At 40.4% G+C, this 20,309-nt stretch overlaps 1 protein-coding gene and 1 long non-coding RNA gene across 16 annotated transcripts in view; one reads left to right on the top strand and one right to left on the bottom strand.

Annotated features, from left to right (window-relative positions):
- The window catches only part of EYA4 (EYA transcriptional coactivator and phosphatase 4), a 250,965-nt gene that overhangs the window by 37,126 nt on the left and 193,530 nt on the right, over positions 1 to 20,309 (bottom strand). For 8 of the 15 annotated variants that reach the window (XM_019479618.2, XM_019479617.2, XM_059713237.1 and 5 more), the window contains 4 exons: positions 19,715 to 19,857; positions 19,437 to 19,580; positions 18,017 to 18,096; positions 17,478 to 17,661 (listed from right to left, as the gene is read on the bottom strand). In XM_019479618.2, the coding sequence (XP_019335163.1) occupies positions 17,478 to 17,661; positions 18,017 to 18,096; positions 19,437 to 19,580; positions 19,715 to 19,857 (551 nt within the window). The remainder of the gene's footprint in view (positions 1 to 17,477; positions 17,662 to 18,016; positions 18,097 to 19,436; positions 19,581 to 19,714; positions 19,858 to 20,309) is intronic. The other 7 variants (XM_059713210.1, XM_019479620.2, XM_059713226.1 and 4 more) reach the window with 2 other exon arrangements.
- LOC109281171 (uncharacterized) overlaps positions 1 to 20,309 on the top strand; it is a 174,188-nt gene that overhangs the window by 130,288 nt on the left and 23,591 nt on the right. The window lies entirely within an intron of this gene.

Raw genomic sequence — 20,309 nt, 5'->3', positions numbered from 1 at the left:
TCTGGTTTACTGAGGGAATCCTATCTTGGGCAAGAGGTGAAGGTATAGTAAGAACTATCATCAGAGTAGTGCGGTGTGGGAAGAACAGAAACTACCTAGGGAGGACTGTTTGAAACTTGCTCTTAAAGGCTATGTCTGTCACATCTCCCAGTAATCAGAAATCCTCTTTCCTTCCCAGAACAGTACCTTAGTACACTTCCAAAAATTTCTGGGATTGAGTAATTTAGCCAGGTTCCTAAACATTAAATGAGAAATATCTTCCCTTCTGGCTGTCTAAACAATGATTTCATGTCCATGTTTTAGAGCAATCATGGATATAGCTTCACTAGACATCTACTAATGTGTTTGGCTAATTAATCTAGAGTGTCTTTCCATAGCATTTAATTTGTGGGGCTTTCTTTTAAACTGCACTAGGAATGATTGTTTATGAGATGCTGGAACTCGTGCATAAGTAATAGGTAGGTATAAGCATGTTCCTAATTGCCATATGTAGGTAGTGAAATCTGTGGTCAGATTCTTTTGGTAAGGAACTTCTAAGTTGGAATCATACTGGTGATTATTTCACTATTATTAATGAGTGCCCAAAAGTACCAGTCAGGCACAAAAAAAGAAAAAAAAAAAAAAAAAGGAAAAAAAAAGACAAAGGCACCATTCTCATTCAAATATCTGGGTTTTCTTTTTTGACCTTCCTGAAAAGTTTGGGGGTAACACAAAGCATTTTCACTTCAGACTGACTGAAAATCAAAGACAGCTGGCTTTACAAAGCCTGGGTCAAGGGCATGTCAGTTTGGGTGGCATCAGTTTATTATTATAGCACTTGGGAGACATTTTTATGGTCCAAATGAATGGTTTTTATGCACAAGAACAAATCACAAAGCTGCCCCAAAAGTTTCTGATCAAGCCAAATAGTTCAGTATTAGAGAACTTGCAAATTCAACTGACATCATTTCTTTTTCCTGTTTTTAAGAATATTTTATTAGGGTCACAAGTGAATAATATAAGTCGCTGTGAATACAATAACTTTGAATAAACTGTGTGCCAAAAGAAAGAATAGGCCACATGGGTCAAACTAAGAACATTTTAAAGTTTATATACAAAAAGAACAGTATATATGATCCAAACTATAGAAATCCAAGGTATATTAAGTTTAATCTATAGAACAACATACAGAAGTCATACGTGCTACCTGACCTCTGACCCTATTGCTGTCCACATGCCAGCCAAAATATGAAGGAAATAATAGGGCATGTGTAAACCTGTGTTCTGGGGTACCAAATTGCAGTCCTTTGCCCTGTATGTCTAAAAACTCTCTGGCTGATGACAGTACTGCAGAGAGCCCTAATTTACAAATTGAAATATTAGCACAGTCCAGTTCAACTCATTCTCTACACACAATCAAGGAAGAAAAAAATAATTTACTAAACTCTGTATGAATGTCTAAAATATTAGCAAAATTCATTTTATTTGAATAACCTCCTTTCCCCTGCATATACTATCAATATTGGTATTTTAGTAGCTGAGGTGGCTGCAGTACATACTTCTAAGTACCGTTTTATGTCTCCCATTACCACAATACCTAAATACTTAATAATTTTATAGTATTCTTCCTTACAGCTCTGCTATGAAGTAAGTCAGTAATAATACACCCATGTTATACATGGGGTACCGAGAACCAGAGAGATTAAGGCCTACATCCAATTTTAATTTCACAAGTGCCCAAATGGCACCCTCTTTGAGACCCTGAATTTCTTTTAAGGCAAAAGGAGGGCATTATCATCTCCTTTCCCTATAACTAAGTCATGGTTAAGATGAAGACATGCTAAAAACTGACTCACTGACACTTCTTCAGACTTGAGAAGGGTAACATTAGGAATGAGTTTAGGTACTTTAGGATTTGGGCCTGAGCAACCATACCCAAAGTCAAATTCAGAGAATCTGTGACACAGCAAAGAACAGAACCTAAATATCCTAAAATCCCAGCCCTGCATATTAACCACTGGACCCAACCACCTAAGTAACTGTGTTGAACTATGTATATACAAATGATTCAATCATATCAGACCTCTTCCCCATAGATTTTTAACAATACTGGACTCACTAGAAGTGAGTTGTGATAGCAGCTCTGGCCTTAAAAAAAAATCTATAGTCAAGACATGAAAATATATGACAATTAAGGCCCAGATCTAGAATGGTAAAGTAGGGTCCAGATCCTGTTCTGTCTATTATCCTGTTGCTTTGAGTCATCTTCTTGGGGTAAAGCACCTAACTTTTAAGTGTTGTAAGAACAAAGCGAAGGTGATTAAGAGATTTAGGGATTTTGCCCTCAAATTCAAAACTGAAAGATAATGAGCTGAGCTACTCTGCCAAACAAGGCAAAATACAAAGTAATGACAATTTCAGTACTTATAAGAGTACTGAACCAAAAATCTTAGAAACAAAGAAAGGAAATATTAGAAAACAAAGGAGAAAAACAGGTACTGAAGGAAGTGGATGATGCTTAGTACCTAAGGAGACTCATCTCCCCTAAACTAGAACAAACCATTTCCCCTCCATGACTAGTTGTATAGTAAATTATTTGAGAGGAAGCCCCTGAACAGTGACAGCAGTAAAACAGAAGCAAGAAATATGCATCCTTCTGGTTCAGGGGTGCTTTCCGGTATCTCAAAATCCAACAGCCTTTAGTGGGGCGGGCTGTTTGTTTTTTAAAAAATTATGTTCCTATTAAGCTATTGGTAGCCCTGAATCTCAGTTCCTTTGGAAAGCAGGGATCATGGGGAAAATGAGCGTAACTACCCTTTAAGCTTGTCAGATAAAACATCTTCGTCTCATTCACAAGTTTCACAGCCCATCCACTGAAGAACATAGGTATGTAAATTTAACCAAAAAATGTTTATCGGAAGTTCAATCTGAAGAATGAATATAGCTTATATATTCTGTGCCATTCAGTGATAGACCATTTAGAAGGAGGAAGCTGGTGGTAGTAGAGGCACACTAAACGTATTTTAGGTGTTTTAGCTGTGAATGTTCGTACTTAAACTCTTTTTGTAATGTTACCTTTATTTTAGAATTTTCCTTCTCTCAGTTTTCATGGACTAGTTCACAAGGTCATTGTTATCATTATCTCTTATGACAGACAACAAGATTTGTGCTGAAAAATGCACAGATATAGCTCTTACAGGGAATGGTTTATAATCTAATGCTCTAATTTGGGGACCCTTTCCTATCCAGAAAAAGCATACATGAAGTACTTAGCTTTAGGCATGTGTTTAAGTGCTCCTAAAGTAAATGGGATGCAAATGTGCTACATTTGCTAAATTGGGCTGGATGTATATTAACATTTAGAACAATTTCTTGACTCAAGCCCAGTAACAGAGACAAAGATAAATTGCATTTCGATACCCACAAGAAGTTAACTTTGTATTATTCGTATACCTCCGGTAAAAATAAACTTACACCCTTGTACTCTTTTGCTTGTCCTTAAATAAATGTATTCAACTGAACTCTCTGGATCTGTCAGTAATACTAGAATTTTGACTAAATAATAAATACCATTATTAGTGAATTTACAAATATTTAATAAAAATTACATTTTAATGGTCACTAAGTAAATAATTTAGTTAATTATTCCTCTTAGTGAACCATGTACCAAAGCCAATTAAGCTAAGTAAACTGCAACAGCACATTTTGATGGAAAAAATACTGTTGTGTCGTGTAAGAGAATAAAAAGAACTATAAATCTTCCTTCAAGATATGAAACTACTTAAAATTCTATATAGGATAATGCCACATTTCAGCTCTGAAGCTTTTGACACTCGTTTCCAATTATTCCTTCTATACTGAAGGTTTAAATAACCTTCAATATCGAGGGAATAATTAGAAACCTCCTTCTATATTCAAGGCATAAGTTTGCAAAATGTACATATCTATTTATCAATCTGTATTAATTTACTGCAGTGGTAATCTGACTCACACAGCCAGTTTTGTACAAAGCATAACTATATCAATATATGTCTTTGGCCATGTAAGGTGGAAAGAATATTACACCAAAATCTAGCCTTTTTGCTTTAATACTACCCTGGCAAAATATTAGCCAAATTGTTACAAGTGTTTTGTAAATTTTGGTTCTTACCTGAAAAATCAATATAAATCAAACACAAATATTGAAATATAGTGGCTATAACTTTAGAAAGCTCTAAAAGATAAGTTATTTTCAACCTCTTTCTTTAAAGTATAATTTGGTAATGCATGTCTTTGTATTTAGCTTCTTGTTTTATTATACATGTATATATTTCCCCTATCTATGAGCTTGTTGTAAGTGAAAAATAATACTATTTCTATGGAATGGAAACCAATTAATTTTACTAGAAAGTAAATGGTTTATTTGGCAATTACTTTAACTACTCAAACAATTTAACACAGAAATACAGGCTTCTGTAGGCCTTTAAAACCATCCTATGCAGCACTATAGAAAGGTCACATTTCACTAAGAACTGTCCATAGGGATTTATCCATATACATCGAATGATTTGAGGATGACTGCATTACTCATAAGTAGCAAAGCCCTCTCTGAAAGCAGACAGAAAAACAACCAAAAAAGCAAGGTCACAAAATGTACAAGAAAATAAAGCTAAGAGCTAACTTCCAGGAAATTTTCAAAAGCCTCTAATGGTATGTGTATACCAGTGGTGTCAAACTTATGGCCCATGGAGCCATGTTCTACGGGGCTGGTAAAAGGGCAAGGAATTAAGGGGCAGGGAAAGTGGTGGCAGGATCTGTTGGCTAAATCCAGAGCAAAGAGTTCCTTTGGACACACAGATTCACAGATGCTAGAGTTGGAAGGGACCTCAACAGATCATCGAGTCCGACCCCCTGCCTAGACAGGAAAGAGTGCTGGGGTCAGATGACCCCAGCCAGATGCCTATCCAGCCTTCTTTTAAAGACCCCCAAGGTAGGGGAGAGCACCACCTCCCTTGGACACCCATTACAAATTTTGGCCACCCTTACCATGAAGAAGTTTTTCCTGATATCTGCTCTCTGTCAGTTTGTGACCATTGTTCCTTGTGACTCCAAGAAGCGCCCTGGTGAAGAGAGCATCTCTGATCCTTTGCTGCATCCCCCTAATTAATTTGTAGGCAGCCACAAGATCACCTCTCAGCCTTCTCTTGTGGAGGCTGAAGAGGTCCAGGTCCCTCAGTCTCTCCTCATAGGGCTTGTCCTGTAAGCCCCTAACCATACGAGTGGCCCTCCTCTGGACCCTCTCAAGTCTATCAACATCCTTCTTGAAGTACGACACCTAAAACTGGATGCAGTACTCCATCTGCAGCCTGACCAATGCTGCATAGAGGGGAAGTATCACCTCCTTGGTTCTATTTGTCATGCATCTGCTGATGCATGATAAAGTGAGGTTAGCTTTGCTGATGATTTCGTCACACTGACTACTCATGTTCACCTTGGAGTCCACTATGACTTTGAGATCCTTTTCCGCTTCTGTGCTGCTGAGAGGGTCACTTCCCAGCCAGTAGGTGTGCTGTATATTTTTGCACCCTAGGTGCAGCACTCTGCACTTGTCCTTGTACTGCATCCTATTGTGTACTGCCCACTTCTCTAACCTGTCCAGGTCTACCTGCAAACATTCCCTACCCTCTGGAGTGTGCACGTCATCCCACAATTTAGTATCATCCTCAAACTTGGACAGAGTACACTTCACACTCACATCCAAGTCACTGATGAAGATATTGAAGAGTACAGGTCCAAGGACTGAACCCTGCGGGGCCCCACTGCCCACATCCTTCCAGGTCAATACTGACCTGTTTACTACCACTCTCTGGGTGCGACTGCTAAGCCAATTTGCCACCCACCGAACCATGTAAACATCTATGTCACAGCCTCTTAATTTATTTATGAGAATGGGATGAGATACTGTATCGAAGGCCTTGCTAAAATCCAAGAAAATGATATCCACCTCTACTCCTGCATCTAAGCATTTTGTGACCCTGTCATAAAACGAAATCAGATTGGTCAGGTATAATCTACCTGCTACGATTCCATTCTGGATTCCCTGCTGCATTATTTTTCCCACTGGACTCCCACAAATATGATTCTTCATAATCTTTTCAAAAATCTTTCCAAAGATGGAGGTGAGACTGGCTGGCCTATAATTACTTGGATCTTCCTTCCTCCCTTTCTTGAATATAGGGACTCCACTGGACCTTTTCAAGTCCTCTGGGACCTTATTCAAGTGCCACGAGTACTCAAACAGCTGTGCCAGTGGTTCTGCTATGACACCAGCCAATTCCTTCAGTACTCTCAGATGCAGCTCATCCGGGCCTGCTGACTTGAACACATCCAGTCCATCCAAGTGACTCTAAACCAAGTCAACATCAACAGTTGGTGGGCTGGTGTCCCTCTGATGCCCATCTAAGAACCCATTAGGAGACTTATCTTGAGGCCTGTTCAGGAACACCGAGGCAAAAAACTCATTGAATAGCTCAGCCTTGTCCCCCCTGTCTGTCACGAATTGCTCCTTCTTGTTCCATAGGGGTCCTATGCTGCCCTGAACCTTCCTTTTACTCCCTAAATACCTAAAAAAAGACTCTTTGTTGTCTTTTATTTGTGTTGCCAGCCTCAGCTCTGTAGTTGCTTTGGCTTTTCTAACTGCCTTTCTGCAAGTGCAATACAATTAGCTTCCCCCTGCTTCTACCACCTATATGCCTTCTTTTTTGCTCTTAGGCTCCCTTGGATTTTCCTGTTTAACCACTGAAGTTTTTTGGCTCCATTCCCCCTTTTCCCTCGTACTGGGATAGTCTCCCTCTGTGCCCAAAGGATCACTTCCTTTAGAAATGACCACCCTTCCTGGACTCCCATCTCACCAATACTCTTATCCTGCAGTGCATCATTGACTAGACTCCTAAGCATACTGAAGTTAGCCTTCCTAAAGTCAAGCGCTTCCACCCTACTAGTTATCTTACCCACCCTACGTCGTATGGTGAATTCGAATGATTGATGGCCACTGTCCCCAAGGTGACCACGAATCTGCAGCTCCCCTACCAGGTCATCCTCCATAGCCAACACCAAGTCCAGTAAGGCATTTCCCCTAGTGGGACTATATACCTCCTGCATTAGGTGAAGTTCCTGCACGCAGGTTAAGAACCTACATGCATGGTTGGATTTATCTGACTGTTCCTCCCAGCAGATGTCAGGGTAGATTAGGTCCCCCATGACAACCATGTCCCTAGACCATACGGCCTCTGAGAGCTGCCTCAAGAATTCCAAGTCTAGCTTTTCCTCTTGGTGTGGTGGTCTGTAGCAGACCCCCACCACCAAGTTCCTTTCCCCTCGACCTTCACATATCCTAACCCACAAAGCCTCAACTTTCTCCTCCTCTGATCTCATTTTGATAAGGGTAGATGTATAATGCTCCTTTACATATAGAGCAACCTTGCCCCCTTTCCTCCCTACTCTGTCCCTTCTGTACAACCTGTAGCCCTCAATGTGGACTGCCTAGTCATGGGTAGGGTCCTACAAGGTTTCCGTTAGCCCCACTAAATCAAAGTTATCATCTGCATAGATTAGTGGCAGTGGCAAGCAACAGCTGTATTAGATTCTGCTACTGCTGCTCACTCCATTGCCAGTTGCCCTGCTGCCATGTCCAGATATGGCCTTTGAAAAGCCCCATGGTCTGGATCTGGCATGTGGGGGAGGGAGTAGGGTGCGGTGGGTCCTCCTGGTCTACACAGTGCAAGACAGCAGGGGGCATGGATACTTGAGTCACCTCTGGGCACATTAGCCCCAGAACCAGAAGCAAGAAAACCATGTTACTGTGGTGCTACGTCTGGTATAATAATCCCTGCTTTCCAGCAGAAGTGATTAGTCCCAGCAATGTGCCACACCAATACAGCTATGCTGCTTCTGATTTTGGAACTGGCACTTCTCCTATCAGCTGTTTGTAACAGCTGTCTGTGTGTACTTTTACTTTGTGGTAGACAGAAACTAAATCATAGTAGCTTGGTCATAAATGAAACAGGGATAAGATACTGTGGTTTAGGTTCCACTTACCATGGTGCAAAAGTGTGCACATGGGCAGCTATGACAGCACACCTGATACTGAAAACTCTGACCCATGGCAAGCTGTTTGTATGTCCATATCCTTTGTGACTCAGGAGCCTTAGTAACATGTCTACACTGCACTTTTCAGCATTATGCAGATGCCTGATCTACTTGCGTACCAAAAGTTGTTTAGTCATGTCAACTTGGAAGAGGGTAAATAAGTCTGTGCTGAGCTCTGCATTGTCATGGCTAGACTTCCTTCAGTACCTGAACAAGCTTAGGTATCTCAACAATACACTGCAGACTGCACTTTAACCCCATGGTTTGTTAGACCCATGACTAGGCACTTAGGTCTACAGCCCAACTTTCAAAGAGGTTTCAGCTTTTAACTGCAAGCCAGTTTTGAAAATAGGGCCACAGACTTCTGAAACAAGCGGTTGGCACCTGTAGGATATTATTTTTTTGGTAAAAGAAAAACGACAGCTCAAAACAAGATTCCATGCACAACCAAAATGTACATGGAGTTCAACAGGAGTTCTGAATATGTTTTTTAAGTTAAAGTCTACGCAAACTTAGTAGGCCAGTATAGTTAACATTCACCTCTTTCTGTAGCCAGTGACACACCAGACTAGCAACACATCATCATCTTGTGAGTCCACAGTCCAAATGACCAGATACCAATTTATACCTGGTTCAACTGGGAGGGGTTGTGGTATGAATCTAGTCAGCCCTCTGGAACTGTAGCAAGATACCTTAACTATTCCGCCATCATGCTTCCAAGGCTTGTAGGAAAGAACTTTTATTCAGGGAAATGTAATTTCCTAGCTCTTCCAACAGAGTATAAAAAACCTAAGACTAAAAGAAAATCCTGTGTTCTTGAGTCTGAAAGTCTTAATTATTTTTAGCACATTAGAAAATGTTATATATTTAGGAAATATTTAATGTTTTACAATATAAGGACTCATTTCTAATGAATGAAAACATCTGTTCCCAACAACTGTATTTACTTTAGTCTTCCAAGTTTTTAAATAAAACACAGTTGTTAAATCTTCTCTAAAAGCACCCAATAGCTGAGGTAAATATATATTTTATACCATTTCCATTTTCCATTAATCATTACCAGTTACTTCATGATTCTTTATGGACCAACACTGTGCCTGATCGCACAATTATCCATTAATCAGTACTGTAACTAATCACTGTACCTCGTAAGTTCTATATATTTAGAGCCAACTTTATTTCATTAAGCTAATCTCTAATTCAGAATGAACAGCTGTCTCTTACTTGAATGCAAGGTATGCTTCTATTTTAGAACTGCAAAAGTCAGTAATGCATGGCTTTTTGAACAACTGTAGGCTTAATTGCTTGATTTGCTTTTTACAAACAGCAAGCTCATCCACAGTAAAGGAGAAATGCTGTAATTTTTTATCCCTAAATGGCTTCAGCACAGAGTAGAACACTGATTTAAAAGTTTTACAACTTGAATTAAAAAACTGGAAAAAAATATAATACCGATTTGGGACAGTGCTGCATTACAGCGCTACTAGAAATCTGGAGACTCCCAGCAATGGGTATGCAGTAAAGCAACAGATAAGCATTATGCACAAACATGGTATGGCCCAGTATTACAGATGATAAACATAAACTGCTGCAGCTCTAGCAGTAGAGCTTCCATGGCAGCAAAGCCCCATAACAGACCTGACAAAAGGAAATAGAGCAAGAGTGGGATGGTTACAAAGAAGGGCCCTCTACGCTATCTGTGTTCTGGAGAAATGTTAAACTCATGCACAAATCCAGTACATGTCCAGATCTGTGCTGCTTCTGAACAGGACAGCATCCGGAGGGAAAGCTGATGAAGGAAAGGTAGTAAGGTCCAAAGGGAAAGCTGATGAAGACTGACATGTGCCCATGCATATTCCTTTCTATACAAAGGCAGGCTCCAGTACCTCTATCCCAGCTCTATCAGCAACAGATGTCAGTGTGCTCTCTCCTCTTTTAGGAAAAGGAGCAACCAGAAACACTGTGCCACTGCTAAGTTTGAGTGAAGGTGCCCTAGCATCCTCGCCCAAACTTCAGAAGCTGCTAGACTCTCTGCTGAGAACCCTGTGCTGCCACCCTCTCTTCAGGTTGCATACCACAGAGCCATTATTGGGAACATCATCAAGCAAATGTGACATCGACTTCTGAATAACTTAAAATACAGTAAGTGACTTAGTCTGGAGTTAAGCTGCTCATAGACCATGGTTAAGTTCCAATTTACACTACATTTTACATGTCTAACAGCATTAGGTCAACAGGCATTGTTATCAGGTTTCTGATCCCTCTGAGTGCCAGCTGTGATGAATAGCAGTGACTGAATACACTAAGCTACCATTTACAATATGTTCTTCTCCTCAGGATGATTACTACAATGCCACTTTCTGTACAAGCAGACTTCCACAGAACGAGGAAATCAGGCAATCCCAGTAAATGGGTAGGTCTACATGAGATGCTTAACTTAGCATTAGCATAGTGTACTGCAATTTAAGCATGTGTGTCTACATGTGCACATGCTTACTTCACAGTAAACCTCCCTAATACTGAGTAAATTTGCTATCTGCAAATGCAAGAAGCAACTTTACTGGGCATTAACAATGGTCCCGTAGCGCTAGTGAAGAAGACTGACCAGGAGCAAAATCTGTTTCTGGTCAGCTGTTCACCAGGGGGTGGGAGATAGCTCCTTGCCACTGGCCTGCTGTCAGGGCGGGCTCCACCACAGGAGTCTAGGTGAGAACTATGTCCCCATTCTGCCCTGGCAGGAGGGAGCCCCAAGTCCCCTGCTCCCAGATCATGATCAGAGAGTGGGGGCTGGGAGCTTCTTATCTCCCAGCCCCCCGCCCCCCACTGTCACGACTGGGTAACGGGGGGCTGGGAGACCGTTATCATAGAATCATACAAAATGAGAGTTGGAAGGGACCTCAGGAGGTCATCTAGTCCAAACCCCTGCTCAAAGCAGGACCATCCCCGATTAAATCATCACAGCCACAGCTTTGTCTAGCCAGGTTTTAAAAACTTCCAAGGATGGAGATTCCACCACCTTTCTGGATAACCTGTGCCAGTGTTTTAGTACCCTCCTAGTGAGAATTTTTTTTGCTAATATCTAACCTAAACTTCCCTTGCTGCAACTTGAGAGCATTGCTTCTTGTTCTGTCATCTGTCACTACTGAGAACAGATTAGCTACATCCTCATTCAAACCCCTCTTCAGGTAGATTTCATAGACATTAGGGGCTGGAAGGGACCTTGCTAGATCATTAAGTCCAGCTCCCCTGCTGTAGGCAGGAAGTCTGCAGGAGCCAAATGATCCCAGCAAGATAAACATCCAAATGCCTTTTGAATGAATCCAGAGTAGGTGCTTGCACGACCTCTGGGGGAGTCTGTTCCAGATCCTGGACACTCAGACTGTAAAGAAGTTCTTCCTTATGTCCAGTATAAATCGGCTTTCCAGAAGGTTGTGGTCATTAGTCCTTGTTACTACTTGGGCAGCCCTGGAAGCAGTTCTCCCAGCTCTGGGTGCCACCCTCCTTATATACTTATAGGCTGCCACTAAGTCCCCCCCCCCACCACCCAGCCTTTTTTTCTCCAGGCTGAAGGGTCCCAAGTAGTTGAAGGCTGCTATGAAATCCCCTCTCAGCCTCCTCTTCTCTAGATTAAATAAGCCCAGTTCCCTCAGTCTTTCCTCATAAATCATGTCCCACATCCCCCTCACCATTTTTGTTGCCGTCTGCTGGATGCTGTCTAATTTGTCCATATCCTTTCCTTAGGGGGGCCCAAACCTGAACATAGTATTCCAAATGTGGCCTCACCAGGGCTGAATAGAGGGGAATAATCACTTTCCTTACCTTGCTGGTAACACTACTACCAATGCAGCCCGGTATGCTGTTAGCCTTCTTTACAACAAAGGCACACCGTTGGCTCATATTTAGCTTATTGTCCATTGTAACCCCTAAGTCTTTTTCTACAGAGCCGCAGCCCAACCAGTGCTGATTCAGAGAATTGTTCTGCCCTAAGTGTAGGACTTTGCACTTGTCCTTTTTGAACTTCATGAGATTCCTTTTGGCCTAATCCTCCAATTTGTCTAGGTCACTCTGAATCCTAACCCTACTCTCCAGCATATCCTCTACTCCCCCCCAGCTTGGTGTCATCTTCAAATTTGCTGAGGGTTCACTCTATGCCATCTTCCAGGTTGTTGATGAAGACACTGAACAAAACTGGCTGCAGGGCTGACCCCTGGGGCACTCCATTTGATACTGGCTGCCAACTAGAGATTGAGCCATTGATTACTACTCTCTAAGCCCGATACGACAGTCAGTTTTCTATACACCCTACAGTCCATTCATCCAGCCCATACTTCCTTAGCTTGCCTGCAAGAAAGTTGTGGGAGACCATATCAAAAGCCTCTCCTGATCATCATGAGTTTTCAAAGATGATGGCTAGTGGCCAGCCAACTTCCTCAGCACTCTCAGGTGTGCATCCTGTATGGCATCATGGACTTGTACATGTCCAGCTTTTCTAAATAGTCCCTAACCTGTTCTTTCGCCACTGTTGGCTGCTCATCTCCTCCCCAAACTATATTGCCTGGTGCAGTAGTCTGGAAGTTAAGGGTCTCCCAGCACTACCCTGTGGTCATGGAACTGGTGCTGGGAGTTTCCTGCTGGGGGGGCGGGGTTCCCTGCCCAGATCCACAAGCATGGAACTGTGGAGGGAACTGTGGGGGGAACAGACAGCTTGTTCCCCTCCTCTCCTCCCCTCCCAGCTCTGCACTTGCAGTCCTTATTTAGGCTGAGCATTAAGTGCCTCTGTTCACTTGCAATCTATTGCACTTTGCAATTCAAAATGCCCAGTCCTAAGGTACAGTATAATACTGACATTTTCTCCGCAAGTCTGGTGGCTAGATAACTCATCCAGAAAGAGGGAGATCTGGTCTTAGACCCTCCTCAGCCTAAAGAGATTTCCATTTCTCCCACTTTGTAGCCAAGTTCCCTGACTACCAAACTATAGAAAAGGTTGCACTCACCATCCTCCTTGTGGAAGGTTGGCCATTGGGCAGCCAAAAGTGTATGAGTCACAGGTCCAAAAGGGTTTCAGCAAAAAGTAGCCTGACTCTAGCTCAGTGAGTATAGCACTCCCCTGGGAAGGGGAAGAGTCTTTAGTTGCAGTGTCAGGATTATTTCTGTTTTGTAATCAATCATCTTTAAAGTGAAATGGGTTCTGGAGTCTTGGGAGCAAGCAAGACAGGGGTAGAGGGGCAATGCCTGTAATACCAAGAGTTGTAGCCCTCTCTTGGGAATATGAGTCCTGGTGTAACAGGAAGCCAGAGGGCTCTGGTACTTGAGTGGAGAGCCAGGGAGCCATAGACTAAGCATGCCTGTTGCAGGGCTAGCAGCTCAGCAACAGAACAGTAGAGAAGAGCACTGCTAAGGCAGGAAGAGTAGCAGTTGTAAGCTCCCCTGCAAGCTAGCCATCTGGCCCTAATTGGAAACCCTTGTGTGTGGCTGGGGAGTCACCTGATCAAAAGGAGAAGGGCTTAGGAGGCATAAAAACCCAGAGCCTGAGCCAGAACAGGAAGTCTGGCCCTGCACACAGCAGGGAGAAGGGCTCTGAAGCAAGATGGTTACAAGACTGACTGATACCTGAGATGCCCTGGAAACTACACATAAGGAACTTAAGGCATAGACAGAAGTGACAATTTCCACCCTATCTGGCCTCAAAAGTGCTCTACTGCCATTACTAAACAGAAGTGTCCTGCTTCAGAGAGCTTTAAAAGGGCCCAATCCCAGGGTTCAGATGAAGACATTCCAAAACAAAACATCTTCAGTAACTTGAGCCTGTGCCTCCTCCCAGCCTCAGTGCTGTTTTCAGAATGAGAGAGGGGAAAGGGAGAGAAGGAAGTTCGGTCTGGGGTTTTTTTCACCTGGCACTGGAAGGTGGGGTGGGTGGATTGGAGCCTCCCACCCCCCCGCATGACCCTCCAATGTCGACTGGAAAACCCCAAGAATGAACTCTCTCCACTCCCTTTCCATCCTCCCATTCTGAAAACAGTGGTTGGGCTGGGAGGGGGAAGAGGAGCATTGCTAGGGGAGACCAGCTGCAGGCTTGCAGCCAGCAGCTGGATTCCCCAACCCCCCGGACTCAACAGCAAACTTCTGTTTTTAGAGGGAACCAATCATGTTGGTGCACACCTTCTGGATTAGACCCCTCAAGCAGCTTAGCTGCTACTTTGTCTAGTTTTTCTATGCCAATAGGACTTAGGCATGAGCTAGGCACAAGTTGCTAAGTTCAAGCAATTCTGGGCTTGCCCAGAACTGAATAGCAGTCACCTAAGGAAATTTCAGACTGGAGAAGACTCAGTGAGTTTCAGATGTTTCCCGGGTTAGGTAGCTTTAGATTGTAGTTTCAGACCTACCTAGCCCTCCAATAGCATACTGACAGGTACAAGAAGAATAAGGAGTGCTTTTAGCGCCAAGAAAGAAACTGTGACTTGAGATCTGACTAACAGCATGCAAGAACATAACTAGGCATTCTTTAACACTGTAAGTCATTTTCTGACTGCAATTTCTTATCGTTTGTACAGTTAGTGGGAAGAGAAAATGTTTGTTTTAAGTTTTTATCTGGTTGACTTCTTTCTTGATTTAATAAATACAATTAAAATTGAGATTTGACTGTTGGGCTGAGGGTCATGATTATTTGTATGTGTTAAAGGATTTTCTACCTTCAGTAAAGGAAAAGCACTCTCACCCCAGGTTAATAAAAGGAGACCCTGCTAGCTATTTGGAATATCATCAGGCACACGATTTGCATACCAGAGAGGAATGAAGAGAGAAGTACCTGATTGCCTTCTATCTCAGACTTTAAATGGCTAGCCCATGGTTCACCAGCCAATGAGGCTCTGTTTGGATAGCAAGTAGAACATGATCTAGGCTGCAATGTTCAGATGTGACCTACTATATCAGAAGTGTTCACCATGTTCCAAACTAAGGGCTAAACTTTCAAAACGTTGCACTTTACTTAAGCAAATATATTTTTAAAGTGACACACAAGGACACAGGCATGCAGTGTATTTGTAAAGTGGGTGTTGCACTGTGCACACAGTGTCGCATGATCAGTTCAACACTTCACAGAATTGGGGGGGGTGTGAGCAGATTTACAAGTCCAGATGCACAGGGTACTTAAAAGACACGTTCATATATTTATACATTAAAAAAAAAAACATTTAAAACATATACATCCTTCTTACTGTTCCTTGCATACATGCTTTTTATCATTTTGTTTAGGTCATATAAAGATCTTCACATTGTATTCAGTTTGTAAAACACCACAGCAAGAGAGCTTGTAAATGCACTATACCAATAGATCACTTCTAATAATTTCAGCAATAGGATGAAATAAAGTGCAAACCTACCAACTGAAAAAAATACTGTCAAGTTCCCTCAGGAAGTTCAAAAGGTTATGGAAACATACATTGGAACATAAACAGTCTAACATAATTTAAATAATATTCATTACATTTTTCAACATACAGTAAAATATTTTAAGATATAATGTGGAACAATGAGTATAGTCAATTTTCCACAAGTATTCCAGTTTTACCTGAGTATAACTTATTGACATTTTACTTTTTGTCTTAAATTCTGTCAGTTTTTTGCTGAATCCAGTGGTTAACATTACTTAAGCTTTAGTCAAAGCTGTTCAACTATTTTCAAGGTCCAAGAGAAAGAAAAAATACCCACTTCCACACATGCAGTTTTTGTAATGGGAAGCATGGGGAATCTCAATTATAAACGGTATTACCAGTGCTGCCCATAATTTGTATATAATTGTAACTCCTCTATGAGCATATTCATTATTATATTTTTACAGTACTCGTATTTCATACAGTTCACTTACTGCAAAGAGAATAAAGATAGGTTTCGGTCCAATGCACCTATTTCTCTTTCACAGAGGCTGCATCTACATGAGACCCTGATTGCGCAGTTGTTACTGTGTAGTCATTTGGTACTTGTATAAACAAGTACCAAATGACTGCACAGTAACCAGAGTTACTGCATTGTAGCATTGCTGAACGGCTTTTAGGTGATGCTGATTGTGTAGTAGCTTGTTACTACTGCACAGTAGTGTCACATCATGCTACCTGCCATTCAAGGCTACTACACAGTAGTAATGAGCTACTACATGGTCAGTGTCTCATGTAGATGCACCCAGTTTGCTCAAAAACTTACTGAAATCAGTCAATCTTTCCACAGCTTTCCATAGATTATGGAACAGAGACTCATTACAGATACTGCATTGTTTATCATGAATGAAGCAACATTTCCTGGAAGAGAAACAGTGTTCCTGAGCTTCTGGACTGTAACTTGCCAGGCTCTTTTTTCACTCCTACAGAGTTATGTGGCTTAAGGGTAAGCCACTTAATCTTTCTTTATCTCTGTCCCAAATACGTAAAATGAGGGTACTACTACTTGACTTCACAGGGATGTTGCAAAGATAAAATCATTAATCTTTATGAGGCAACTAATGTAATGGACACCACACTATCCGAAAGGAAAAGAAATCCTTATTAACAGAAGTATTTGGAAGGTATACTGTCATGGGGCTACAAGCTAAATGATTAGGATAAAAAGAAAAACTGAACACTGCCTCACTCACAGAAGAATGCTAATTTCATGCACTGGATGAGGTGAGGTCTCATAGAAACTGTATGTGACAAGGTAATAAAATACTGTACTGTAAAGCAGAGGCACAAGGGGGCACAGTTGGCCTGGCAAAGGGAACTGCCTTTTCCTAACCTCTGAGAGCTTCTTATTGAAATTGTGACTACTTTAAAATAATTTTACAGATTTATTTATATTAATATCAGAGGGCTCTACTGTAAATAATTAAATTTTGAGAATTAGAAGGTAAGGTATATGTTATAGCTAAGAGCTTCACAGTGGCTTTCTATATTGGGGACTAAATAAACAAATAGATGTAGTTTGGTTTTAATGATTTATTATAACATTTAATACAAGAGACTAGTAAATATACTCCAGTACTCCAGTCTCAGTAATATGAGATCTCACCATATTCTGGTATTAAGTGTTTGTTGAGAGTTGGGCTGAGGTTGCTTTACTTGCCCTAACACAGTAGTTCTGGGTAAGCAAAGATCTATCCATGATTGCATAGCTTTGCTCTTTGCTCCTCACAACATAGATGTCTCAATCAGTTTGCCAAAATAACATCTAACCTAGATATACAAAATTCTTTTTTTCCTTTTAAAATACCTTCTTAACTTTTCCCATAAAATATAAATAACTCTGATTATTTCAAATCAGTTAAATTTTTTCTATGTTGGATTATTAGTTTCTAATCTTTACACCTCTAAACAGATTGGATAAAATACACAAAAATGTTTCACCTGAATGTAGGTCTGTACCTGGTTGACTAGTCAGGCCAGGGAGAGCCTCCTGCAACTGATAGGTGGATGATGATGAAGAAGTGCCATCAGCGGTATTGTTTGAGGTCATATATGCTCCATAGGTTGATGCTGAATAATACTGTGCATATTGGTTTTGGCCAAAAGTGGTATAAGATGGATACTCCTGGAATAGTAAAGGATTTTAATAAAGTGAAACAATCAGTGAGTCCTCTTTTACGTTTATGTCTGTGCAATCAAAGTTTAATTTTCTTAATCAAGAATACTGTTGATTTCAAGAATCATCTATTAAAATTAACAGCCAGATTTTAAAACATATATGAGTGTCCAAAAAAATGGGAAAAGACCAAATGTCCAAAAAAATGGGAAACTGGGATTTTTACAATTGTCCATTCCAAATGTGCATTCATAACAGTTTTATTTCAATGTTAATAGGTGAAATTTATAGTTATTATGCAAGTATCCGATTTCTTTAAAATATGATTATTTTGTATTTCATGTAAAAATATTTATATTCATACCTGTTGTGAACTACTGAAGTTTGTAGAATTAGAGACTGAATTGTTTGCATAAATAGTAGATGATGGTGTAAAGCTAGAACCTAAAGTTTAAAAACAGAATTCATTACAAGAAGTTATTTATTTGTGGATGGTAACAACAGTCTAAATAACATATTTCACATTAAACCACAGATAAATCAGAAGCACAAAGACCTCAGAATCTCATTTTAGAATATAAAATGTTATAATATTTAACAGAACTAGAACACATGCCATATTTATTTTTTCCTTTTTGTATTGTATAAAAAAGCTTGATTTTGCTGATCAAAAAAGAAACTTTTCACATTTGCTACAATATCTCAGACATTCCTACATAAATTTATTTTTATCACTCCCTTCTTGCACTTCATTCATGTAGCTGAGTTTGTGTTCTCTTGCAACCATAAAGTCTCAGCCAAAATAAATTTTTGCTTAAAGATTTTAATGATACAGGTATTTTAATAGATCATAGAGCACAATCCATGCTTATCCTCATATTCTGGATAACCCACGCTGCAATTAAAGAATACTTTATATTATTTTACTTTATATTATATGAAGATAAAAATACATTGGAAGCTAAAAAATAACAAAGATAAACTCCAAATAAAACTGTATATGTTAAAACAAAAGACTGAAAAATAAATACAATAATGATATATTAAGAAAAAAATTACAATAATTTAGTAGAAGCCCAAAGAAAACAGGTGTCAAATGGTGGAATTTTCATAAATGTATAACACAGAAAAAAGAAAGAAGTTATAATAATAGTTTTTATAAAAATAATAATATCCCCCATTTTGGTAGGGAGTCTACTAGTACAACTTATACATTGCTGCTGTTTTTCTTTTCTTTTTTCCTCTCTTTTTAATTAACAAATGCAAATTGAGGGTGAAATCCTTTTGTTGATGAAATCAAAGGCAGGCTCTCTTGACTTCAACAGCAAGTATTTCACGGTTAAAGGTATTGGATTGAGATGTTGTCATCATGGATTTCCAAATCTGTTGCTCAAATTTGTATGAGGACTGACATCATGTGACTTCATTTGCTAGTCTACCATTCAGACACGTTATAAGCATTTTTTTTTGATTAAGCAATTATAAAAAGTGAAATTTCCAATGTTATTTAGGTGCTTAAGGATGCACGTGTGTGTTTAGTTGGATTTTCAAAAGCATGTAAGTAAATGAGGTGTCTAATTGTTATTGAACTCCATGGGATTTAGGTACCTAACCTATTCTGGTGCTTCTAAAAATCCCACTAGGCAGCGATCTATATTTTTTGGGGGCCAAAACATTCCTGTACCTAAAAGACCTATTTCAGATAGTCTTACTCATACTGAAGTGCACCTCACTCCATGAACAGTCCCATTGAAATGAAAAACATGATGGCGATGGTTACTGACCTGGCATTTGATAAGAATACGGTGTTTGGCCTGGTTGCGGGGTGGAAAATCCGGGACTGTAACTGAGGCACCCACTCTGCAGTGGTGACTGTGTTTGTGAAAGCCCGCTTTCCGTCTTGATGCCTGGCAACATTACACCCAAATCTGCGTAAGAAATTAATTTTCAACTGATTCTTTAAAATATTTTCTTACAGTTGGGGAGAAAAGTAAAAAAAAAATCAAATTGGCAATTGATGTTAGTGCTAACTATGGAGAAATAAGAACAAAAAGTCAAATACCGTAAGTAGGTAAACTGTAAGGCTGTCCTGTCTGTGAGTAGGCTGTATAGACTGCTGGCTGTTGCATTCCTGAATACTGGGTCTGTCCAGCATAGGCTGACATAGTTTGCGCTGCTGGTGTAGAAAGAATGTGTGGATAGGGCCTAAATATCAGGAAAAATAGCATTACTGTGGCAACAAATACTTGGCATTTTGATTCAAGCAATAAAAATAAAAAAGGCTTCAAGAAGTCAAAAAACAGTTTATTCTGCCAAAAACTACTCTTGTGGAAACCCAGTCCATCCCCCACTAAAGAAAATGGAAGACTCTATGGTTTCTATTCTCTGGCACAGAGTGGATTTTTTGTGCTGTTTCACCAGTACAATCTAGCCTTAAAATTGCAGTATGGAGCTACAAGTGGACCATCTCATAACTCTATTTGGTGTTGAACCCTTAACCGCAGATGTAACCCTGAAAAGCCCTCAGGCTGTTCTAACTGAGTGAAGGGGAACTGGCATTGCAGATACCAGCAATCGCAGGAAAGTGGAGTTCAAAGGTCAACTTTAAGTTTATAGACACTTTTACCATGTGTATGTGCTATGTGCAAACGATGTTT

This window comes from Alligator mississippiensis, chromosome 1 (assembly GCF_030867095.1).
Source record: "Alligator mississippiensis isolate rAllMis1 chromosome 1, rAllMis1, whole genome shotgun sequence".
NCBI lineage: Eukaryota > Metazoa > Chordata > Crocodylia > Alligatoridae > Alligator > Alligator mississippiensis.
This window is presented reverse-complemented; position numbering and strand designations above follow the sequence as displayed.